This window comes from Felis catus, chromosome D4, assembly GCF_018350175.1.
Source record: "Felis catus isolate Fca126 chromosome D4, F.catus_Fca126_mat1.0, whole genome shotgun sequence".
Taxonomy (NCBI): Eukaryota; Metazoa; Chordata; class Mammalia; order Carnivora; family Felidae; genus Felis; species Felis catus.
In genome coordinates this window covers 17,743,953-17,770,196 of record NC_058380.1, presented here as the reverse complement: position 1 = coordinate 17,770,196, position 26,244 = coordinate 17,743,953, and the positions used below count along the sequence as shown (strand labels likewise).

The 26,244-nt window shown below is 46.4% G+C and overlaps 1 protein-coding gene and 1 long non-coding RNA gene across 9 annotated transcripts in view; one reads left to right on the top strand and one right to left on the bottom strand.

Moving 5' to 3' along the window:
• Positions 1–26,244, bottom strand: part of PCSK5 (proprotein convertase subtilisin/kexin type 5) — a 461,238-nt gene that overhangs the window by 385,680 nt on the left and 49,314 nt on the right. The window contains exons 1-2 of one of the 8 annotated variants that reach the window (XM_045043149.1): positions 12,959–13,006; positions 10,994–11,088 (exon numbers count right to left, since the gene is read on the bottom strand). The exons of 4 other annotated variants lie outside the window; for them this stretch is intronic. Coding sequence is in view for 1 of the 4 variants with exons in the window: in XM_045043146.1 (XP_044899081.1) it covers positions 12,959–13,096 (138 nt within the window). In the remaining 3 variants the exon portion in view is untranslated. Of the gene's footprint in view, positions 1–7,335; positions 7,626–10,993; positions 11,100–12,958; positions 13,516–26,244 lie in introns of those variants that run through there. 3 more of the 8 variants (XM_045043146.1, XM_045043148.1, XM_045043150.1) reach the window with 3 other exon arrangements.
• On the top strand, positions 12,608–18,425 carry LOC109493739. Its single transcript, XR_006588843.1, has 3 exons — positions 12,608–12,742; positions 12,955–13,116; positions 17,173–18,425. It is a non-coding gene; the product is annotated as an uncharacterized LOC109493739 (long non-coding RNA).

Sequence of the window (26,244 nt, the reverse complement as noted above, 5' to 3'; positions counted from 1 at the left end):
GAGTCTGCAAATGGCAAGAGAATTATCTGAGGAGTGAAACATAGAAATCTGATTCAGGAAGAGAATTTTTTTTTTTTTTTTAGTTTATTTATTTATTGGGGGGGAGGGGCAGAGGGCAAGGAAGAGAGAGAATCCCAAGCAGGCTACGTACTGTCAGCATGAAGGCCGATGTGGGACTCGACCCTGAGAACAGTGAGACCGTGACCTGCACAGAAATCAAGAACTCAGTGCTTAACCAACTGAGCCACCCAGGCACCCCTAGGAAGAGAATTCTTAGGACAGCGATGACAGAAATCCTTTTTCCCTCAAGGGCACCTTCTGACTTGTAATTTAAGAGCATATAAAGCACAAGCCCTAAAAATTTCCCAAATAAAAAAACAAACAAAAAAACTAACTTGTTATGAGTAAAATCCTTAAGTACCCAAGTACTCCGAACTAAACTAAATGGACGAGATTAAAGAAGACATGACGTTTGCTGATTAAAAGTGGGGTTTCTAGAGTCCAAGGAGCCTGTGCTGGAGAATTCTCCCTCGTCCACTGAAAAAGCAGCCTAACCTGAGACGAGTTATCTACCCTCTGAACGTAAGATGGGGAAGGTTATTGAATGTGGGGAGTAAATGCGCGGATTCATGCCCAACACTTAGCACGGTTCTTGGCACGACAATACCTACCGTGTAACCATGGCGGTTTATCAGTGTGCACAATGATGCCCCCCAAGGAGTGGGCTTCTTTTGTTAGCTCAACAGCTACAAACTTCAATTTAGTCCCAGATGACCAGAGTGAGACACTGAAGGTGGAAGTTTTATAAAAGCACACTGGGACTAGAAGTCAGGAGATCTGTATTATCCAACCCTGTTACCTCTTTGATTTCCATTTCCCTCCCTATCAGCTTAAAAGCTGAGTTCAGATTAGTGATTTGACCCCAAGGCTTCAGAAAGTGGCCACCAAAGCCAACAGGGCCAAAGTAGGCCATGTCTCGAATAAAGTGCTCTGCTTCAAACCAGAGAAGAGCCTCAAAGGCTCTGAGATTCCATGTGGTTAGTACAATTCTGTGGGATCTCTGAAGGTTTTAGACCTATGTTTTGTCTAGCATTAGGACGGTTTGCATTAACCTTCAAGAACTGGCATCCAGATCAGTAAAAATAATAATAATAATAATAATAATAATAATAATAATAATAATTCTAGCTGTTTTAAGATTTTCCACTGATGAGTTGATGAAGATAAACTGCCCAATTATTTTGTTCTCAAGGAGTAATCAGCAGGAGCCTTGGGTTGAAGACTGGAACCAAGGCAAGCTATGTGGATACCAGAATTCCACTGAAGGCAGCCATGATGTGTCCCATCCAAGTGGATTTCCAGACTCTTCGTAGAACAGTTCTAAGGAACACAAATGTCTTAGAGTTTTCCAAAGCCGTGTTCAAAAAAGTAAGTAATGTACATAATGCTGTCTGTGGGAATGTAGATATTTAAATAAGCTCACCATAAAAAAGGTCACAAAACGATTCCACAAACCATATCAAATGGCCCCTACCATTGACAAGAGAGCTGTTAAGTCGGCTGTGGGAAAGATCAGATCTGACCACGTTTCAGCATTTCCTTAGCCATATCCCTAACTGAGACACTCATTTTCTCCTATCCTTCTCACTGAGATCCTTAATCATCCTGTTGGGGTTTCTATAAAGTTTGGCCCTTGTTTCATTCATCTTCCAAGTACTTGCCGGGGGACCTAAGTAGGTAAATTCATCCCAGCACCTTCTGGGTGAGGGTGTCTTTCCTTCTACAGTACTTTCTGAGCACCCATGCCTATCTCTACCACAACTACAATTAAAAAGCATTTTAAGTATCTGCCAGGCTTCTCCACGAAAACACACATTCACAGAAGGAAGAGACCAAATTTTCCCTATCAGTGTCCTTGGCATTTGGCAGATTACTTGGCTGACAACGGATGTGTAGTAAGTGCTCGCCAAGTGAATTAACCTGCCTGTTAATAATACATGAAGCATATAGAGGACTTTGTAACAAACTTAGACTGGCGGCCAAGGCCACTTCCTGAGAACCGGTCTTGTTCCCGCGACTGCCTTCAACCCTTGTTTGATACAGGTAGCCTTTCCTAAACTTGCCAATCAACTTGATTTCGGCGCACCTTCGTTGAGCACCTATCGGGTGCCAGGCACTGGTGTTTTACCGGTCACTCCACCAACAAGCCTCTGACTTCCTGGAGCAAGGCAGACCGTTTAGTTAATTGCTGGCAATTAACTGAAGGGCGGGGCCCGACCCTCCAGCGCCCACAGCCCACTGGGTGGACTTATTACAACACCAAGGGGCACGCGTCCTGGCAACAGAGGATTCCCCCCGCCCTTGGTCCCTTCTTGCTCCGAAATGTTCTATGTTACAACCTTTGGAAAGCTCAGCTTGGCCCTACACTGTGCTGTGTGAAGTGGGTCAACATTACAGAAACCAGGAATCCTAATCCTAAGGGAGTGCCGGTAAAAGTTGTACATCTCAAGCACATCACGGTTGCTTCGGGGCCCTGGCTAAAAACTGCCACCTTCCGTCTGTAGTAAGACTCCAGAAGAAAATGGATTACCTCCTCCCCCTTGGAGTTTATCTGTTTACCGAGGCTGACTGTGACCAGACTGAGAGCGTCAGAAGCCAGACGGCGGCAGAAGGAAGTTTTCCTTTGCGTAAAAGACAGAACTTGCGGTGACCAATGGTTCCGCACTATGTGTTGTATGGAAATAGGGCAGGCAAAAGTAGACGCCCCGAGCCTTTGTTGGAGGAAGCGACACCTACTAGGTAACCCTGCCTGACTGGACCAGCCTCGTTATCAGTCACCTCATCCTGTTGTGACACAACGTGCGAGGTACACAACGGGTATTTCGCAGAAAATCGCTCCTTTCCGACGCCCCCAACAGGCTTGGGCAACATCGTCTTATGTTCACGGACAGATCGTAACAACACGCCGCATTGAATTCTGTTGAAACGTGACTCTGTCTACAGCAAGAAAAGGGAGTTTCGATCCCACAAGGTTGGGATGGTGGGTTGGTCTGTTTCTAGGTGGCATACCCAGGAAATATACCCTGTCTTACGTAGGCATGTGGGCTCCTGGGTGGCTCAGTCAGTGAAGTGTCTGACTCTTGATTTGGGCTCAGGTCATGATCTCACGGTTCGGGAGATTAAGCCTCGAGTCGGGCTCTTTGCAGACAGCACACAGCCTGCTTGGGATTCTCTCTCTTCCTGTCGGCCCCTTCCACACTTGTACATGCTGGCTGTTTCTCAAAATAAGTAAACAAACCTTTAGTGGGCATTTAAAAACCATCGTCATCGGGGCGCCTGGGTGGCGCAGTCGGTTAAGCGTCCGACTTCAGCCAGGTCACGATCTCGCGGTCCGGGAGTTCGAGCCCCGCGTCGGGCTCTGGGCTGATGGCTCGGAGCCTGGAGCCTGTTTCCGATTCTGTGTCTCCCTCTCTCTCTGCCCCTCCCCCGTTCATGCTCTGTCTCTCTCTGTCCCCAAAAAATAAATAAACGTTGAAAAAAAAATTTAAAAAACCATCGTCAAGGCGAGTGCTACAAGTAAAGACGGTGATGTCATTTTTTTCACCGCTGAGCCACCCCGCCCCTTTCAGGACACAATTACATTGTGAGACTTTTCGTTTCCCATTCATCACTGAAAGCAATCCCCAACAGACATCGTGGCCACTTCCCGGTTGTAAACAACGTGCTGAGACTGACTTCTCTGCACACCTCTGGAAAGATCTCTCCTTTCTCTGCCATGCCTCCAAGGTGAGGAAACCATAGCCCTTTGCAGTCCTGCCTCAGCACTGGCTGATCCGCACCCAGAGCATTAGCCCTGGAGTAACTTCTAGTTGCACTGGCTGATACGAGGGCTGAGGGCCCAGAGCGGCCGGCACGGCCTCGTAAGGCGAACCCTTTTGAGAGGAGGGATGAGCTCCTTGTTTCTACACTTCTCATGCATCCCCTGCTGCCTGTAAGGTGCCCTCAATGGCCCACATGCTGGATTCTGCTTCCTAACTACAAACCACATCACCATTGGGAATCCACGGCCATCGGGTGGCAGTTGGGCAGCTCAGGATTATTGTTCTTCCCAAGAATTCCCTCCTTTTCTGGGATGGGGACTTAAAAAGAGCAAACGGCTAGCTTTCTACATCAATAGTTTTTGCTTCATACACCTAAGAAAGGGGGAAATAGCCTTACCAAGAAAAAGTCACCCACAAGCACGTGCCAAAGGTCAAAGGTGCACTTCCGGTGTCCTACCACAGATTCTTTGCTGTTTGGGCAGGGATCTTCAAGATTATCTAGCTCAACCCTTTCATTGTACAAATGCGGAATTTGAATCCGAGTGAGGTTACACTTTATTTGTGCTAAGAAAGGCCTTCCTCCTCTTAGGCCTGCCCTTTGGCCACCATGACACATTCTAACATTTGACGCTTGGCTTTTAGTGTAATTGAACCAATCTGGGTGAGGACACCCTCCCCTCCCCAATGTGAGCAAGAAGAAACAAAGGGGCTACTTAGAACAAACTTGTAGCTTTCTATAATTTGACAATACGCTGCTGATTTGGAATATGGGCCTACAAGGAAATAGCCTTGTTACCCATAGCCGGCAGATAGGCAGTGCGGCCTTAATTAATATGTGAAGCCGAAACGAACTATGAATTAATAATGGCATCCATCAAACTGAAATTCTACTGTTATTAGTCATGCATCGGTATTTGTGGGCTTTGTTCCCTCAGTGATTTGTAAACACGCACACACCTAGTAACCATCAAATATCAAGGACAAACAACCTCGGCGCGAGAGAAGCCCAGATTCCAGGCTCAGCGAAGCGGCCAGTCTTTGGTGGGGTAGGGCTGACCACCCCACAACTCACTCCCCTGTCGGCCTTTTTTTCTACCCACCCCCCCAAACTGTGTTCTAAGCACAAGTGTTATTTCCTTGCTTTTATCACAAGATGTGTGTAAAACATTCAAGAACACGGAGATAATGTCAGGAAGAGGGCCTTGAGAACACTCTCAATTCCATCCAACACATCGGCCAAGCAATAAATGGTCATGGTCTTGAGGTAAAAATATCAAGAAAAATAAGGGCGCCCGGATGGCTCAGTCGGCTGAGCATCGGACTTCGGCTCAGGTCATGCTCTCACAGCTCGTGAGTTCGAGCCCCACGCTGGGCTCTGTGCCGACAGCTCAGAGCCTGGAGCCTGCTTCAGATTCTGCGTCTCCCTCTCTTTCTGCCCCTCTCCCACTCATGCTCTGTCTCTCTCTCTCTCTCTCTCTCTCTCTCAAAAATAAACATTAAAAAATTTTTTAATATCAAGAAAAATAAAAACATTACAAGAAACTCTCAGAACGCCAACCTGTTGGTATTCTTGCCAGAGGACTTTCATCCTGTTACGATGTGACCTACCTAGGTATGGAATTTAGAGTTTGTCTGGTCTCCTGGCCCACGTCCTCCTCCTAACCCATGCACGGTTGAGTGTGCTCTCTAGATGCGGGAGAACAACGCAACCTCCAGGGTCCACAGATTTGCTAAGAACCACAACGTCAGCCCCGGGCACGCTACCGATATAACCTCTGACCCTCTCCATAAAAGGGAAGGTTGGATGCCATATCCATTTCTCAGACTGAGAAACTGAGATTCAAAAGGCTACGCAAAGTGTCCAAGGTCACCCACGAGGGTACGAGAGCTGGCACGCACACCTACTCGTAAGCCCATGCTTTTCTGCTACGTTCTACACGACCGTTGAATTATTCTTCAACCCAAAGTAAAAATGAACTCAAGCAAATGCTCCTAACACTGGCCGCCTCTCCCTTGCCTGGCACGAAGTCTGCACCTCGTTAAGTTGGCTAAGATCTGCCGCTTAAGAGCGACACGTCAAGACGCTCTGTATAGCAGACATGGTCAACGAAATGATTCAGGTAAAGATGCCCCTCTACAGCTCCTCTTCCACGTTGCTTATTCTAAACACGAAAGCTCCTTAGATTTTCACCGTAAATTGTTGGAGCTAGAAATCTGAGAGTCATTTCAGAGGAAAGCTGTGATCTCCGTGGGTTTGCCAAAGTCTGCAGCCCAGAAGAGCCAAGACTATGTTATTTTTGTCCCCCCAGAGTGGTGTTAGCAGAGTGATCTCTCGATTGGGTCGGATAAAGATTCCCCAAACGCTAACCTGGGAGCCGTGACCTAGTCCGATCTTTTAGCTTTGCTTTTAGACGGTCATTTTTATTAAAAAAGAGAAAGGTAAATGAGAAGAACGGTGCGAATGCTAATAGCCGCATTTTATCAGGGACCTTCTGTAAGACAGGGTATATAAATCCTGTTGTGTAATCCCCGTGACGGCTCTAGGAGGTGGACTGGCAGCGTGCAAACGAGGAAACTGGGACTCAGAAAGGTTTAGTTCTTTGCCCGTGTTCCCCCAGCTAGTAATCGGCAGAGGAGGATTCAGACCACACCTGCCCCCAGAACCCAGTCAACCATTACACATGCTGTTTCTTATGAAGTGAGACGGGACCAGCACTGGATGCCAAAAGGCCCGTTCAGGACTCTGCTGTCACTCATCACTTTTGTTGGTCCCCTTTTAGTCTCAGCCAGCCTCAGGGGTGATGTCTTACCAGCTCCCTGACCCCCGCTGATAGGGCCACTCTCTACAGATGGGGCAAATTATGTGTGCCCATCACAAATGCTTGTTCTCAGTCCACTTCCAAATCTCCGCTGAGACCCCCTGGGGCAGAGCACGACGCATTACGTAGCCCAGGGCATCCCGTCCCTTTCCAAAGGGAGGCGGCACGGAGGTGCCAGGCGCACACCCCAGGGCCACGGTTTAAACCTGCTCTGCATTCTGCTATGAATACCCAGCCGTCCAAACGGAAAGTGCTTTGACTCCTACGGAAGAGTCGCGCTGTCGCGTTCCTAGCCCTGAACATCCAGCAGGTTCCTCCAGGAAGAGGAATCTGCCAACGGACTCTCGCCCCATGCGCTGGCCGACTGCCTGGCCCCCGGCCCAGCTGGATCGGAGCCTTGCCAGGCCTGGTCGCGAGCCAGTAGCTCTGTCTACATCCTCCTTTTGACCCGGGAGCTCAAGGAGTCTTTCAAAACGAGCTAAGGGAAGCACAGGGAGCATCACCCCTCGGCTCCCAGATCAGAGACCCCTTCTACGATCTCTCTCGGCTCTCCCTCATCCCTCCAGGCTCAACTGTCACTTTATCTAGGACCACCCCCTCCTGCCACCAACCATACTCTCTAAACGTGGCCTCCCTCCCGACCCGGTGCCCCAGCACCCCCCCCTCCCCAGGCATAACCGGTTCCCAGGACTTACCACAATCTGATCTCATGCTGACTACTTATGTGTATCCATTTATTGTCATCCTCCCACAGGAACCCCGCGCTCTGCCAGGGCAGTAACCTCCCGGCCTCCGTGCTTGCCGTCTGTGGTGAGCGCAGCCGGGGAGGCACTGTGGGCCATCAGGGCCCGAACCAGTGCTATCCAATAAAAAGAGAACGCAAGCCACGTGTTGCTGATCTCAAATTCACCAGTGGCCACATTAAGGATGCAAAACGAAACAGGTGGCATAAATTTCAATAATATTCTTTAGCCCGTTACATCCAAACTGTAGCCGTTTCATCATGTGAGCAATACAGACATTATTAAACTTTTTGAATTTTTAAAAAATTTTTAACGTTTATTTATTTTTGAAGGAGAGAGGGAGAGCGACAGAGCACGAGCAGGGGAGGGGCCCAGAGGGAGACGCAGGATCTGAAGCAGGCTCCAGGCTCCCAGCTGTCAGCAGAGAGCCTGATGTCGGGCTCGAACTCACGAGCTGTGAGATCGCGACCTGAGCGAGAGTCGGACGCCCAACCGACCGAGCCACCCAAGTGCCCCGCGATACAGAATGAGGTATTTTATGTTCTGTTTTTTGGTTCGAAGTCTTTGACATCAAGTATGTGTTTCACACAACACATCTCAACTTGGGAGACAACATTTTCATCGGCAATACGTGATCTTTATTTAGATTCCATAAAACTGACCCGTGAATAGACTCACATATCCAAGCTGTATCAAACACACGTAAACGTTTCCTGATAACTGAGTCAAGACTAAGTTTTCAAATTTAACGTTAACAAGTAAAATTAAAACTTCGGTTCCGCAGACATACGAGCCCCGTGCCAAGGGCATAATGGCCACCTGTGACTGGTGGCTGCCATTGGTGACTGATTGGTGGTCCTCATCGATGAGAGGCCTTAATTTTTTTTTGAACTTTCTCTGGATCTTAAACCACTTTCCAGGAAGTCCACGCAGTCTCAGATCATTTCCGCGTACGGGTACGCCAGCCTCTCTCTCTCTTGCCAGGAATGGGAGATAAGGCCACATAACAGGCCCTGGATGCAACGGGGAGGCGTGGACTTCGGGCTCAGCTCAATCACAAAGACTCAATTCAGTTCAGCGGCAACAAAAACTAGGCGAGTCAGGGACGATCCCAAGCCACACAGCAATTCTGTTTCATTAGCGGCTGCTGCCTGATGCAGCCCTTTGGCACTGAACCACTTTCCACTTTTCATCCTACTCGATCGTGCACATATTTCAGTTTCCCTTATGAGCTAGACAATGACTTGGGGGCAGAGAGCCTTATCCATCACTGAGCAGGGAGACGAAAGGTCCCCGCCGGACCAGCACAATTGCGGTTCAAGCCCGGTGTGCTGGTATCGTCTGCAAAGTTCTGGACGATTCTTAGGCGTCGTGGAAGCTCCGAGAAGGAGCTCCTGGCAGGCGCTTGGGAAACAGCTGTTGGGTATTAATGGGCTGGAGTCCGGAGAGCGCCTGACGCTCACCTTTGACCTTCTCTGAAACTGCAATTAGGGGGCGTAACACAGAAATGCAACCCTGTGATATGTAAAAAGCCTAAATTGGCCTTTATGCTAACAAGATTCCACTTCCAGTCCTGGGCGTTTTAAATTTCCTTTTGCTCTTCCGCGGTCTTTCCTTAATCAGACCTTTCCCCGGTGATCACACGCCCTCTGTTTGCCCTGAATGTTAACATTACTTTTTCCTCTGATACTTTCCCTCTATTGCCTTGCTTTCTTCTCTTTTTTTCTTTTTTCTTCTTTTCCGTTTCCTTTCAGTGATTAGCTGCCCACAGAGCTTTGGGAGGTCGCTCAGACTTTTCAATCCGACACAAGTCTGGTCTATCGAGCTTCCCTGACCTCTGGTTGTTTCACACCAATCCCGTTCCTCCCTCCGCTGTCATTTCCCCCAACTCGCTGGCTTGTTAGAATGTGACAATTGCTCTGATTGATTCTTCTGACTTGGTTTAAGAAATGTAAGCAAAACAAAGATTTGTCGGTTTTCGTTTGATTGTACAGGGGAAAAAGGACCCTAGCTCTAGCCTCTATAATTATCTCCTGCAGCGTCCTTCACTCTCCCGTCTTTGCCTTGTATGTAGTGGGTCATCTACACATCTGTCTTCCGCACCCACCAAAGGCAGGAGTCTGACCGTGGACTTTGTTGCTGGGCACGTGAGCCTGAATCCCGCATCCTCTACAAACCAGCTCTATGTGCAAAAGTGCTCATTTCAACCTATATGGAATGAGGATTATGACCCTCTTCTCCGAGGGCTTTGGAATGTTTCAGTGAGTCAATACAGGACACAGCCACGTCAGACCCATACTGAGTGCTCAGTAACAGACAGCTCTTGTCATTACTGTGAGTCCTTGACCTTTGTCTGCTCATTCTTACTCCTCCCCTGCATCTCGTCCAGGACCGAGCCCTGCACATACCCCAAGTGTCCAAGTAACAGTCTTTGAAGCTGAATGTTTATGGCCGCAAATGACACCAATGGGAGCTGACTCTTACGAGGGTTCTTAAGTTTCACCTGGCAAATGTCTCAGTTTGTCCCCCGGTCACAACGTTGGCCCCAAGGGCAGCCACCACTGGAACGTGTGCACCTGCCGGCCCCGGGGTACCAAACAAGATGTTAACTGGGTGCCCGCAAATCCTTCCATAGGTCAGTGCTTTCCGAAACTTTGCTAGTCTTCTCCCTCAGAGCGTCCTTGTGCCCCTTCGATTTTCCTGTCCGCAGGCCAACTTCCTGTCCCTTAAGGGTTGGTTCAAGGGTCTCCCCTCCTCTGGGAAGATATTCCAGATTCCCCTTTTCTCGGTGTTCCTCCGTGTTGTGGGCATAGTTCTACCAGAGGCCTCCCTGCATCGTGCGGTCACCGAGCTTCTGTGTCTGCACCCCCCGCCCCCGACAGCTAACTCCCTGCAGGCAAGACTCCAAAGTAGAGGTGGAGTGTTGGCTGGATGAATGAGTGAACGAATACACTGCTTTCACATTTACAACACGTCCTTTGCATAAGTTAAATTAACCCTCACACTCCCACGAGTCCTTCTTATCATGTCCATTTTATTATACAGAAGGAAACGTTTGCTCACAGAGCTAAATTCATTTGCCCGACATGTTCACTGAAGAATTAGCTCAGAAGGATGAGTTCTCCTGACTCCGAATCAAGGGTCCAGTCTTCCACGGAAAGACAGTTCCGTGTACGTTACCTCCATTCATCCGGAAAACAGCCCCGCGAGACAGAATGCACTGAGGCACAGATTCGAGCTCGTGAACCTCCCACGGGTAGTGGCCACAAGTTTGTGGCCCCTGAGGCTCATGCCTTTCCGCTGAATCAAGCCGTCTCCAGGCCGCGCGATTCGTAAGATACGCACGGGTACTGAGCAGAATTTCTTCCAGCTGTTGTGTATAGTTTGTCTGGACGAACTAACCGCTGCTAAGTGTGCAGAGAAAAATGTCCCCATCAGCTAGGTTCATCTCCGTTCCCGAACCCCCTTGTACACCAACTGGGGCAGGAGCGAGGGGAGGGTGAGTCCTGAGCACGGCTGAGGCGGGATGGGGTCAAAGCCTGACTTTATTCTGGGCCTCCTTCAGGAGGTCGGTGTGACCCAGGCATCACAGAAAGCAGAGTGGGCTTACCCCAATGTCGACCTTAGACTCGCCGTTGACGATGGGCTGCTTTTCACAATCTTCTTGAATGTACAAGGCAGTTTTCAATCTCAAGACAAAGTTACCTAAGAGAAACGGTCATGTCATACAACCACCAGCAAGCGATTGTTACTCTGGATGTGTACGCTTGTTTCTAATAAGAGGCCAGATTATTAAAACAGAGATATTCTCTCTCTCCTTGCCTAACAGAAAACGTTAGTATCAATATTACTGTGTATTTCAATATGGTGTTTTAAATGCAAAAAAAAAAAAATGAGATTTGTAAAAGTTAGAACGAGAAAACCAAAAGGCTAGACAGGTTAGAACCTCGGAGGCAGAGATCCACAAGACAGCTAATTAGCAGGATTCTAGAACCTACCGGAGCCACCATTTCCGCCTTCCACAGGGAGACGCAGGCCTGTTTCTCAGGAGACGGTGGCCCAAATCCTAACACTCTATTCTTGTAGGAAGATAGGAGGAAGGGTCTTTCTTTCTCCCAGGGGACAGTTTCTGACCCTTTGGTACATCCACAAGTCATCAAGTGTGGGAAATTTAAGCTAGAGTCGCTAATTTGTTATTGTAACAACACTCCCTGGTGTTTATACAGCACGTTCCGTTCTGTGACCTCCAAGAATGTTCCGATCCTTTCCACTAAAACGGATGGTGAAACTAAGACACAGAAGACCACCAACACGGTCACCCTGGGGAGCCAAGAGCAGAAGCCACATCCCTTATCCCTCGGCCCACATCCTTCTGCCAGACTGCCAAGATATGGCGTCCAACAAGACACCATGACCAGAAAAGGAAGGTGGCCCTCACTTAGCACGGGAGCTCGCATCTCGGAAAAGGTGGGGATCTAGGAAACCGCACGACACCCACACTCAACGTGACTTACAACCCGAGAAACAGGCCTAGGGCGAGTCTGTGGACAGCAGCCATTGGGGAAGATGCCAGTAGTTCGTGAGGTCCTCCCAGGAATTTCCCTGCCCCGAGTCTAAGTTGTCACCCCTAATATTTTATCCCCTAAGCTTCAATTTCTGCCAATTTGCAAACCCTCTGGGGAGAAATAATACTTAAGCCATTATTGGCCTGTTGCAACTTCTTGTGAATTACGGCTCTGAGAGTCCGTCTGAGAATCACTGACGAAGCGCATGCGAGCACGCGGAGAAGAGAAAGATGTACAGATACAGGAGGGCGGGAAGACCAACGAGAGGCAGGCCACCAAGAAAAAAAACCCAACAACAACACCGCCTCTATGTTGTAATCCGGCCCAAGTTCCAAGGTACTTCGTTTTCCTTCCTAACCGATCTCCAGACAGCAGTGTTTTCCAGCCAGACTCCCAATATTTTTATGCAGTTTGCACCTTAAGCTATGCACAGCTCTTTCTATGGATCTCTGAGGTTTCACAGACGGTAAGCTTGAGTCACTCTGTTACGTCTGTGAGTCTAGAATTATTTCAAGGAAACCTCTGAAGGATATTGACATATTTTCAAACGAGTGATGAGATGTTGAAAGGCCACCCAGAGTGTGGACGGCACCGGAAGATGATCCAGGAAGTGGCCAGAGACACATGGGCTTCGGGACGTACCTGGAACATGGTCTGGACTGCTTGGCTCGGTCACTAGTTTCCCGCCCAGGGCGGCAGGCAGCTTCCCTAAGCCCACGGCTCCTCTCTGACTTCTCCGGAAAGCGAGGGCAATGACACCCACAGCCCCACAGCTCTCAGGAGGACAAAAGCAGGTAAGACGGTGGGGAACTTATGAAAAGGGCCGAGCCAGGTTAAAAGGAAAGGGTTCATGCTGAGAATCGCTAAGTAAGCCACGGCCGGCACCGCAGGTTAACCAGGGGGAACACGCACAGACATCCTTGATCATACTGCGATCGGCGATGACTATTTTGTAAATGCAGTTGGACTCCCTCTTCATCCACGGTTCTGCTTTCCCCGGTTTCAGTTACCTGCCGGTCACCTGCAGTCACCTGTGGTCCGGGAGCAGATGATCCTCCTTCGGACACAAGGCCAGCAGTAGCCTGATGCGACATCACAGTGCCTACATCCTTCACCTCCTTCCTCTCATCACGTAGGCCTCTTATCATCTCATGTCAACACAGGAAGGGTGAGTGTGGTACAACAAGATATTTTGAGAGTTACAGAGACCACATTCATACATTTTTTATTATCATACATCGCTAGAATGGTCCTATGTTATTATGAGTTATTGTTAATCTCTTCCTGCACCTAATTTATAAGTTAAACTTTATCATGGGTATGTATGTAGAGGAAGAAATAGTAAATTTAGGGTTTGATATAATCTTCAGTTTCAGGCATCCCCTGGGGGTCCTGGAACATAGTCCCAGGGGATAAGGGGAGATAACTGTACAAAAATGTGTTTGCAGATATAGGTAGCCACTGGTATGAATGACTGAAGAGTTAGAGGCAACACAGTGTAGTGCTTAAGAAGGTATAGACTAGGGGCACCTGGGTGGCTCAGTCGGTTAAGCGTCCGACTTTGGCTCAGGTCATGATTTCATGGTCTGTGGGTCCAAGCCCTGCGTTGGGCTCTGTGCTGACAGCTCAGAGCCTGGAGCCTGCTTCGGATTCTGTGTCTCCCTCTCCCTCTCTGCCCCTCCCCTGTTCATGCCCTGTCTCTCTCTGTCTCTCAAAAATGAATAAATGTCGGGGCGCCTGGGTGGCTCAGTCGGTTGAGTGTCCGACTTCAGCTCAGGCCATGATCTCGCAGTTCGTGAGTTCGAGCCCCGCATCGGGCTCTGTGCTGACAGCTCAGAGCCTGGAGCCTGCTTCAGATTCTGTGTCTCCCTCTCTCTGCCCCTTCCCCGCTCATGCTCTCTCTCTCTCAAAAATGAATAAACGTTAAAAAAAAATTAAGGAAAAAAAATAAAATCAATGAATGAATAAATGTTAAATAAAAGAAGAAGAAGGTATAGACTGAAAGCTTTGGCTACTTAATAACTATGCCTCCACCAAGTTGCTCAAGCTCTCCAGGTCTTTGTCTTCTCATCTGTAAAATGGGTAGACTAATAATGGCCCCCAACTCTTACGGCTGTCAGAGCATCAGATGATTTGAGTTAGCGCATGCATTCTCAACAAGAGGGATATCATCTCGGAGGGTGAAAAAAATCTGAGACATTATAATGGTCTGTGGGTCCCCTAACGCTCAACCTTGCCCGACACAAACTTATTCCCTAGTATTTAATTGGAGATTAATTCATTAATTCATGGAGAAATTAAATTAATTCATTAATTCATGGAGAAATTAAATTAATTCATTAATTCATGGAGAAATTAAATGTAATTCAAATTCAACTTAACTTAGCTCATTTACATTAAATTAAAAATGTTTCCTTAGCGGGGCAATAAGGAAATCAAAGTTGAGAAACACTGAGTTAGTCTACGTAAGGCACTTATAACAGGGCCTGACACATAATAAGTATGCAAGAAGTATTTATTATGATGATTTTTATTCTGATGTTTAGTAGACACAGTGGTATCCCGGCTCCAATTAAATGTTACAGTTGAATTAGTTGGAAGCTACAGTTTGAAACGACAGTTTACGTGTTTTAGACTGCTTAAAATGAAGTCATTGAAAATGACTTTACAGTATGTGTGTTGAAGAAGGGGCTTTAAAGACGAGAGAAGGGAAGCTGATTTTTCGCCATGCCTGAGAGTTCCAGCCTAGATAATGTCAGTCGTTCTTAATTGCTGCTTTTTACCCGCCTACTTTTTATCTCTGGAAAGGAAAGCACATGCAGGAGAAAGTGTGGGGCAGGGAAAAAAGGGAAAAACAGCAGAGGCTTTGGCCAAGTGGCTGGTCCCTCTGAGTCTGCTCCCTGGAAACAAGTGCCCCTTTCTCAAAGGTTTGTCAAGATCATCAAGTGACAATGCTCAGGAATTGCGTCACGCAGAGCTCGGCATATAGTAGGAGCTTGATAAATACTAGTTCTTCCTTCCAATTATGTATTTTGAATTGGCCTTAGGAAGCAGCCGATATTTAGTGTGGAACTTAAAACATATTTGGAAGGAAGATGTCTGCGGTGAGAAGGAAGGAAGGGAAGGTGGAAAGAAGAAAGGAAGGGAGGAGAGAAGGAGGGAGGGAGGGATGAGAGGGGCACCTGGGTGGCTCAGTCGTTTGACTCTTGACTTCTGCAAAGGTCACGATGAGACTGTAAGTGTGAGCCCCACATCAGGTTCTGCGCTGACAGTGGAGAGCTGGCTTGAGATTCTCTCTCTCTTCCTCTGTCTCTCTCAAAATAAATAAATGAACTTAAAAAAAAAAAGAAAGGAAGGGAGGAGAGAAGGAAGGAGGGAGGGAGGGAGGGAGGGAGGGAGGAAGGAAAGAAGGAAGGAAGAAGGAAGGAAGGAAGGAAGGAAGGAAGGAAGGAAGGAAGAAGGAAGGAAGGAAGGAAGGAAGGAAGGAAGGAAGGAAGGAAGGAGGAAGGAAGGAAGAAGGAAGGAAAGAAGGAAGGAAGGAAGGAAGGAAGGAAGGAAGGAAGGAAGGAAGGAAGGAAAGAAGGAAGGAACGAAGGAAGGAAGGAAGGAAGGAAAGAAGGAAGGAAGGAAAGAAGGAAGGAAGGAAGGAAGGAAGGAAGGAAGGAAGGAAGGAAGGAAGAAGGAAGGAAGGAAGGAAGGAAGGAAGGAAGGAAGGAAGAAGGAAGGAAGGAAGGAAGAAGGAAGGAAGGAAGGAAGGAAGGAAGGAAGGAAGGAAGGAAGGAAGGAAGGAAGGAAGGAAGGAAGGAAGGAAGGAAGGAAGGAGGAAGGAGGAAGGAAGGAAGGAAGGAAGGAGGAAGGAAGGAGGAAGGAAGGAGGAAGGAAGGAAGGAAGGAAGGAAGGAAGGAAGGAAGGAAGGAAGGAAGGAATTTCATAGTTCTGATAGAATGTGCAAACAGACACCATTTCAAAGATGTGTAGGCAACCGCTACTGGGCAAAGTGTGCTTTCTCATAATTTTCCTTTCTCCCCAAAGTGCTGTACAGAACTGGTCTTCTGTCAAGAAAACCCTAGAACAAAACAGGAGGGCAGCTTTGGGGGCCACGCTCCCCATGAGCTGGCTTGATTTGGCTGCCGCACGCTTCCAAGGGGTATGCATTCCCCTTTGGTCTTCCTGAGCACTAAATCCTCTTGATCCATGCAGCCAAACTCCCACTTAACTCTCGTTAATAGTGACGTTTTGGAGAGCCAAGCATTTTAAGTGTAACAAATTGCCATTGTAACCGCTGCAATTATGAGTAAATTTGATCATGAAAGAAGCCAAGGCACTGTAACGCAATAACTTTGTAACAAAGCTATCGTTCTAATAAGGATAAAGCACCACAATGTTTTCCCCGGATGCTTCATCAGCTTCCTTGAATGCTAGAAGTGGGGGAGGGAGACGTTCAAGGAGGCGCTCCCCCTCCCTCCCGGGATGCCCGTTACCCAAATGTGTGCTTATAAATTCATAAGCAACGTCAAGGTTTACAAACCCCAAGACACATTCTTGACGGTAGTTGAGTGCTGGGGTGACGGATGAACCTAATCTGGACCATGATGTACATATAAAGAGGAATGCTTCCCCGATGATGATCCCAGAACCTGCGCGCATACTCTTACACGGGAGGAAAGAAAACACGCCTATTTCTAGAAACGAAATACGGATGTGTTGCAGAAGCACGTGTGTTGCAAAAGCACTCGGTTTTCCATGTTTCCGTGTACCGTTTAGCCACACAATTGCCAACGACCCACGGATTCAGATGGTCTATGATGTCATTCTACTACGAGCCGAAGTTTAGCAGCTTCATACCTTCCAGTGCAATGCTGAATACAAAGTTTTCGGTAACACCCGTCTCCTCCTCGACTCCTGGCTTAAAGCGGGGAGGGAAGCTGACCACCCCACAGGGCTTTACTGAAGCTCCCCAGCAAAATTCTATCTCCACCCTTAACTCTTACCATAGTGATGACACCACATCTTTTTTCTTTCATTAAGGTCTGATTATTCTTTACAGGTTCCAAAGTACGGGGATTTGATAGATCCTTCATACGTTTCTGGTGAATGCACGAATGAATGAATGAATGAATGAAGCAAATACTTTTTTTTTTTGCTATCTCCAACTCTATTATAAATGGGTGCGCATGCGCTCACGCATGTAAATAAAACTACCAAATTGTTTCTGCTTTCACAGAAAATGCAAGAAGCAAGAAGAGACAAGCAGGTTTCATCCCAGTAGGCACCTGGCAGCGGCTTCTCACAGTTGGCAGTGAGTTTCTGGCCAAAACAAAAGCACAATCCTATGGTGAAATGCATTCTCTCATCACACTCTCAGCTAACTAAACCCTGCATCAACCTGATTTACTGTTAAGCAACCTGACCTGGTGTAACCTCTGCCACATAGCAACCTGTCGAAATATTTATCGACGGTTGTTAATGCTTCTTGGAGCCCTCCCCCCCCCCCCCACATCCCTTTTCTCCAATCTCGCTTTTCATGTTTCCTCACCATCAAACCTTCACCTTCGGTGCTCAGAACATAAGGGTGGAGGATACCATACTTGCTCCGGAGATGAAACTGGAAAATCAAAATATTTGTCCTGGCCAGCAAAGTAAAATACACCAAACCCACTTCCAAAAAAAAAAAAAAAAAAAAAAATCACCCACGAGACAGACATTTTAAACTGGGAAATTCAAAGAGTTAATGATGTATTTTTCAGGTTCCCAAAGTCAAAATGTGCAACGTAATGTAACGCGTACTGACAAGCTGAATCTACAAACTGCAAATTGCACAGGAGTGAGATCACTCAATCCCCCCCCCCCCCCCACCAAGTCATACAATTCGTACTTCCAGCAACCCCTTGATTGGGCACTTGTCTTGTGTCGGGTTCGGGTAGTGGATGGAGAACGGACAAATCCCAAAACCTGCATAGTGCAAATCTACCTCATTGCACACTTAGAGACATATTCTATTCAGTTGATCGTAGCTTTACGCATAATCACCAGAACCTGGTGTAACCCAAATGTCCTTCAACTGGGAAATGGAAACAGAAACTGATATACCAACACAACAGAGTACTACTCAGCAATAAAATGGAATGAACCACTGACACAACCACCTGGATGAAATCTCAAATGCATTTTGCTAAGGAGAAAAGTATCCAGATGCAAAAAAGCTACATGTTACATTATGTCTCTCATATGACATTCTAGAAAAGGCAAAACTATCAGGGGCAGAAATCAGGTCAGTGGTTCTCAGAGCTCGGGGCAGGGGGTGACTCTAAAGGAACCCAAGAGAATTTCCGATGGTGATGCATTTTTGTTGTTCTCGATTTTGACTGGCATAGCTGTATACGTGTGGCAAAACTCACACAACTGCCCGCTATAAAAAACAGATTTTACTCTCTGCAAAGTGTAGCTTAATTGAAAATAAAGTTCCTTCAAAACGAATTCACGGTCGGGGAAAAGAAGTCAAACAGTGGTTGTCTCCCCCCAACTGGAAAGGGGCTTGAGCGAAACTTGGGGGGTAATGGCAACAATCTGTACCTTGCAAGGGATCCAGGTTACGCACCTGTATGCACTGGCTTAATACCTGTGAGTTTCCCCGTATGCAAATTGTATATTAAAAAAAAGCTGAAGATAAATAGATTAATGACATGCCCCACCTGAAATATTTAGGAGGACTAGGCAGACATCTGCAATGTACTTTCAAATGCATCGAAAATTCAGATGGATTAATGGACAGATAAACATGGACAGGTGCAGAGACATGTGACAAAGAAGTATGTTAATGGTAGAATCCAGATACTAAGTACAGTGGTGTTCACTTGGGGCTCTCTAATGTTGTTGTATGCTTGAGAACTATTGTAATAAAATAGGGCAAGAATCAGTTCTGAAGAACAAAAATACATCTACAATATAATGAGGATTTTCCAGGATTTAGTAACTACATATTCCATTAACTCCTGAAAAGATGCGAGCTATCGTTTTTCCTATGACCATCCTTTTCCCATCAGAGAACATATTATTCAGATTCAAATCCTGTAAATTATGCCACAGATGCACAGCTGTGCCTGTCACTTCACAGGGTTTGTTCAACTACAAACTTGAATTAGACACACAAGGCTGAGCCCGGGCTCTCTTATCCGCTGATGATAGAGGAGAAAACCGACCCTTACAGAATCCTAAGTCCCTGCCACCGAATTAACTCGCGACGCAGGAGCTGGTGCAGAGGGAAAAACTGTCTATCATTTCATTCCCAAAGATGTAATCCCAGCGCTCCCCAAGGTCTGAGCTACAGAGTCATAAAACTGAAAAAGGCCAACTTACTTACTGGTGATTCATCTTGTTATCTTCATTTAGGTGCACACGGGGAGCCTTTGCCCTCTCAGGGTAATTTGGCATTCTCAGATTCCATGCCACGCTGGACTCCTGACCCTGTTCCTATCAGTTAATTCCAAATGCTGGTTAGAACTTATGGCTCTGAAGTTGGAACCTTCCCCTGTGTGGGGGGGACCCTGCTACAACTACACGGCTTTGAAATTTCCAAAATCTAGACATCTACAAATTGCGTTGCTTTGCCTGCAGTCAGGCAACCTGAGATCTGATCAGAAGGATGATGCTTTCATTTAAAAAGCCCTGTTGTGGGGCGCCTGGGTGGCGCAGTCGGTTAAGTGTCCGACTTCAGCCAGGTCACAATCTCGTGGTCCGTGAGTTCGAGCCCCGCGTCGGGCTCTGGGCTGATGGCTCAGAGCCTGGAGCCTGCTTCCGATTCTGTGTCTCCCTCTCTCTCTGCCCCTCCCCCGTTCATGCTCTGTGTCTCTCTGTCTCAAAAATAAATAAACGTAAAAAAAAAAAAATTTTTAAAAAGCCCTGTTGTGACAGCACCCAGGTTAGCTGTAGTGACCCTCTACCCCTGCTCTCTCTCTCTTTCTCTCTCTCTGTTGCTCTCTCTCGTAGAGGCTTATGGGTCAGTTATACAAAGCTCAGTCTCAAAGAAAATTGGTTTTGTCTCTCGGAATCGAGAAGAGTTTATGAGATGTTTCACAAGGGGCTGCAAGAGTTTGTCTTTTTACCAAACAACAAAGAAGCAGTCACGGTCAGGCTGGGGTGGGGGTGGGGGAGGGAAGAACTTAAGGGCTGGATTACAGATACTATTCTAAGCTGGGAAACCCATCTAGATGCCCGGACATACTCTTGTCATGGGATACAAGGTTCCCCTGCTTTTCAAAAGTTTGCATTATACCACTTCGCTCTTGCAAAAGACCTAGGTTAGTACCTGTTTTTTGCTAACTGGAAGAAATCCAAAGAGTATTTTGGCTTTCATGAAAAAAAAAAAAAAAAAAAACAAAGCAAAGCTGAAGCTCAGCTGTGATTTTGCAGTGAGCCATCACAAAGGTAGCGCACATCCCAAGCCGTGAGAACGGCACCGGCACACTCCTTCCTGGGGAACGACACTCAACAGCTCAACACTGAGCTGGCCGAATCACAGCTTTGAACTGTGTCTGTGAGCATCTGTGCTTGATCTCGATTGATTCTGTGCATCCACATGTCCTAAGGTATCAGAAAAGCCTACGAGAGCTTCTTTATGGGGTCTGGAAATGCGCAAATATTTATTTCCACATAAATTAACGGTCATTGGCTCTCTGCTTTATGCCATTTTGTTCCCAGGAGGCACCTTAGCTGTGCCTCACTGTGGGTACTGATGTCTCAGTGTGAGTATGTCTTTTTCCCTAACTGTAATCTCAGAATGATTTAGGTATAAATTAGGGTTGCCAGACTTACTAAATCATAACACAAGGTACTCCGCTAAATTTGCATTTTAGGGAGACAACCATTTCTCTTAGCGTAAGTGTAGCCCATGCGATATTTGAGTCATGCTCCTATTAAAATGTGTTATTTTATCTGACAGCCCTAGGTATAAATATAAACTTGACATGAGTTAGCGAAAAGCTTTTAAAATACATTAAAAGATGCCTTCAAAAGTCTCAGCTTCAGGGGCACCTGGGTGGCTCAGCCCATCAAGCATCCAACTCCTGGTTTTTGGCTCAAGTCATGATCTCACAGCTGGTGAGTTCGAGCCCCAAGTTGGGCTCTGGGCTGCCTGCACGGAGCCTGCTTGGGATTCTCTCTCTCTCCTTCTCTCTCTGCCCCTCCCCCTGCTCATGCTCTCTCTCTCTCTCTCTCTCTCTCTCTCTCAAAATAAACAAAAAGTCTCAGCTTTACATTGTTGCCAGCATATGCGTATAGACTGAAGCTGGAGACTAGGCCTTTGGCCTAGTCAACCTGGACCCCAGTTTTGCTAGATGGTAAGCTTCCTGAGGGCAAGGACTACATCTGCTTTTTTATCTCTGATGGCTGGCCCAGCACCTCCTACACAAGAAAAATTTGAAACAATCCACAGGGAGACTGAACAGATGGGCGAAATCTGATTTCTCGCTCATGCTACATCATTCCTAGAAGACTTCAGTTTTCCCTGTGTTAAGGAATGACCGCATTTTTTTCCCAATCCTTCAAGAAATCTAGAACTCTGTCGTTTTCTCTCTGTGCATAGATGGGTTGAAAAGGGGTTTCCCGGGGCGCTTGGGTGACTCAGTCAGTTAAGTGTCCGACTCTTGATTTGGGCTCAGGTCATGATCTCACGGTTCATGAGTTTGAGCCCCGCACGGGGCTCCCGGCTGACAGCGTGGAGCCTGCGTGGGATTCTCTCTCTCCCCCTCTCTCTCTCTGCCCCTTCCCTGCTGGCGCTCTCTCCCTCTCTCTCAAAATAAATAAATAAAATTTAAAAAAATGTTTAAAACAAAAAAAGAAAAGGGGTTTCCCACTGGTTCAAAGGGTAAGTCTGAAAAGTGTGTCTGTACCTTAAGACCCATTACTGAAACATTCCATCTACAGCAAAAGCCGCCCTTGAGCTTGGGCCGAGCAAATATGTCCTAAGGACACAGTCTTGTTACTCATCTGCTTGCTCTGCTGGTCTTTTACACTTTTTTGGGTTTTTTTTTTTTTTTTTGGAATGGCAGCCTGGGACCAACAATTAATATATGCAAATGGTTGCTTAGCTTTGCCAATGGATTAAAAAAGAATCTACATGTCCATCAACAATTTTCATTAGTGCTGTCCACCCTTAATTCCATTTTGTTTTGTTCCATTTTGAACAAAATTCCATTCCATTTTGATTTTATTTTGGGCCCCTTGTATCTCCGACCTCTACCCACATCCCCACCCCTGCCCTCCTAAGATATTTCTCATTTCTGCGGCCAGGCTTTTAAAAATTTGGTTCTCTCGTTGTCATCTCAGAAGGTATCCCGTTTTCCAAAAATTAGAGAAAGTATTTAATTCTTAAAAGAACTTGTAGTAAGCATGATGTCTTGCTCTGCAATACTCCCTTCTTCTGAACTTCATGAGCATCAGTAGTAAGCACCATTCTCATCATCACACTCTTGGATCAGTGAGAGACGTCGACTACGACAACAAAGAAGCAATGTTATTTGCTCCTGGTTTAGTAGGCGCGTCGCTGAATAGGTAACCCCAAGACTAACCAGGTTACTCTCAAGTCTAATTGCACATTCAGCCCTTTCAGGTAAAACGGTGCCTTGGAGGGCAGCTAAAAATGCTAAAGGAATATTCTAAGTATTGTGGAGAAATGGAGGAGAAAGTTTGGAAAGACACTGGAAAGAGATCATAAAAAGGGCACGTGTGGTGGGCACTGTGGACCGGCAGTAAAATCACAAGTGATGCTGGTTCAAGATGGCGATTAATGGGTTGGAATGAACATTAGAAAAGAGCTCATCTGCTCCGTGATTTTATCAGCGAAATAAGCCCAATGAGGAGTGGCATGCTAATAGCAACTGTGAGCTCGTCGTAAAAGCTGAGACCAGGATCCAAATATCCCAATGCCTCTTTCAACTGATAACACAGTGTCTCTCCAACTGGTTGCTCCCATGTCTGCCGCAGAGTGAGACAGTACCACGTCTGGCAAATGGTTTAGGTTCTGGCAAAATAAGAGAAACTTACAAACAACGTGGTTTTTGATTCAGATAGGTAACAAAGAGGCAAGTAACACGTTAAGGCCAGTCAGTAGCTGGGAAGAGAAGATTAAGAGTCTACTTTAGCAAGGGGGACTGGGGAAGGTCCCTCAAAGGAGGCGACCTTTGCTTTGGTATGTCAAAGATGAGAAGATATCCATCACACAAAGACCAAAGGAAGTACGTTCCAGGCAAAGGGAAAAAGAGTAAGAGTTTAGAGTTTTGAGAGGTAGGCCAACGTCACCAACTGTGATAAGTAAAAAGGAGGCATTTCAAAAACTAGGTCAGGGAGGTAGGAAGAGACCAGATCATGATAGCCTCTGAAGACCATTAAGAAAAAACTGGATTTTATTCCAAAGTCAACGGAAAGTCATTGAAATATTTGATCTACGTGTATCCTAAGAAACATACTTTCGGTGGAGAATGACTGTGGAGAACAATAAGAATGAAAATCCAGTTGCCGTGGTCCAGGTCAAAGATGATAGTGGAATTAACCAGACTGGTGGTGGTACATGAGAGGGAAGTCCACAGGTTTGCAGACTGCCCCATTTTTGGCGTGAGCAACTGGATAAATCATGGCGCCATTTATTAGGAAAGAAAGAGTTGAGGGCAATGGTGACACACAGGAATTAAAAGTATCATATGTGTCATACTAAGTTTTGGATACTTCCTAGACATCTAGTTGGAGATGTCAGGTAAATGAGAGAAGGAGATATAAATTTGAAGCAAGGACACCAGCATAAAGGTGAGCCCTGGGCTCTCCAAAATACACAGGTGAGCTGGAGCGGGTGTCATCGATGACAAAGACAGAAGGCGCACGAGAGGCAAGAAAAAACTGAGAGAATATGGTCTCAAGCCACTGAGAGCCATTTTTCCAGAGGAGCAAATAAATGACTGACCACTGTGTCAAGTGAAAGGTAGAGTCAGATGAGATCAGAGATGGGTCCACAGGATTCGAAATAGCAAAGCATTGTTGATATCAACAAAAGCTGTTGCACTATGGATAGTTTTTTTAAAAATCGTATGGTATGGAAGGCAACTAATCAGAGTCATTTTTTATGTGTTTGTGTATCCTTCCCAAACTACCCTGTGTGCGTGGAACTATATACATATACACATAGGTCCTTTCTTTGTGTTTGAACATTAAACATAAATGGGAACGCATGTTCTATTTCTTTTTATACTGCTTTTTTTAACTTTATGTATTATTCCGAAGAACTTTCCTCATCAGTATGTCTAGATCTGTAACACCATTTTATTAGCTACTCACTGCTTTGTTGCAAGGGTTTAACCTATGCTTTTGATCTTTTCCTACGTGTACAATTCATTATACCATGGTATACTGTATACTTCTCAAAGTACCAGCATGAACAATGATGAGTCTTCACATGGAGGGGAGATCTGGACATAGGAGTTAAGAGATCACCCTACAGAGATCAAAGCTAAAACCAAAACTCAAAGATTCTTTCCGTTGCCTCATATTGCCTCCTTTTATGTTCCAAGAATTGATTTCTGTTTGGTAGAAATACAAAATTCACAAGCACTTCTTAACAAATCAGGCCTTTTCAAGGGTGATGTTCTAATTAGATTCCTTATTTACTCTTGCATTCATTAAAATAAATACAGGGATCAGTATGATTGCTTTTCAAAGCCAGACAATTAAAATGGCTTTGGGTTTCCTTGTCGTTGGCTGGCTTTTGTTTGTTGTTTGCTGTTTTCACTTACCCCTTAGGTATTTCATCCTGACTTGCCCTGGGGTCCCAAAAATTCCCGTTTTTTTTTTCAACGTTTATTTTTTATTTTTGGGACAGAGAGAGACAGAGCATGAACGGGGGTGGGGCAGAGAGAGAGAGGGAGACACAGAATCGGAAACAGGCTCCAGGCTCTGAGCCATCAGCCCAGAGCCTGACACGGGGCTCGAACTCACGGACTGAGAGATCGTGACCTGGCTGAAGTTGGACGCTTAACCGACTGCGCCACCCAGGCGCCCCAAAAATTCCCTTCTTAAGACCTGTTATAGACTAAACGTTTGTGTCCCCCCCCCCGAAATTCATACACTGAAGCCTCTGACATCCAATGGGATGCTATTAGGAAATGGGGCCTTTGGGAGATGATTAGGTCACAAGGGTGGAGCCCACATAAATGGCATTAGGGTCCTTATAAAGGAGACCCCAGAGATCTCCCTTGCCCCCTTTTGCCATGTGAGGGCACAATAGGAGGACAGCTGTCTATGAACTAAGAAGTGAGCTCTCACCAGACACTGAATCTACTAACATGTTGACCTTGGACTTCCCAGCCTCCAGGACTATAAGAAATAAATTTCTATTGTTTATAAGACACCCAGACTATGGTGTTCTGTTATATAGTGACCCAAATGGAGACAAGACCTAGCTAGAAATTTAGAATGTTGTCATCACCCGACATTTTCTAGATCAAGCACCTACTTTTTTAGAATCTGATACCTTAGAAATACTACCCAAACTAAGAAAATAATAAAGATTTTTACATTTTGTATCCTTCCTTCAAGTGGCTGAAGTGACATGCGAAATCCGTATCGACCCTACCTCTCCCCATCAAATCTCTCTATTTTCACATGGCCGTCACTTTTTTGGCCATTTGTTCTTTTCTTTGACTTGTCCTGTTTCCTTCAACCTTCATTTCCTGTTAAGGCTCTTCCCCCAGTGCAGTGACAGGTGTCAGTGGAAAAGCGGGCACAAGCGAAGTTGGCATGCGTGCTCCGTCCTGTCCTCGACAGCCTTTGCTTCAGAACTTAAGCGACCTGAGCCTCTTCTCGGTGCCCGAAAGAGACTCGTATTTCAATTTGGAGACTGAGACACAGAGAAAAATCACCTTTGAGCCGCTCAGCAGAGCACGACCAACCAGCACAACCAACTGGCGTTCAGGTGAGGGTAAGACCCCAGCAAAGTTGCGGAAAGCGTTGAAACCCGTCTTTCGTGCCTTCCTCCCTTTCTCCCGACACAGCCCACTCAAGGGGTCACGCACTGGGATGCCTCTCGGCTGCGTTTCCTTCAGTCCGCACAAATATTTTTAAGCTTTCCAATTATTTGCCAACATGTGAAATCGGGAAACGTTACTCACGGGTTCTGTGGAACGGCTCCCTTACACACAGCGGGGGTTCTCCACTTCGCTGGTTGCCCAATTATCTTATATCTGGCCCATCTCACTCATTCTTCTGATCTGCACTCCCAGTGTAGGTATGTGAGTTTATAACCTTTCAAAATGAA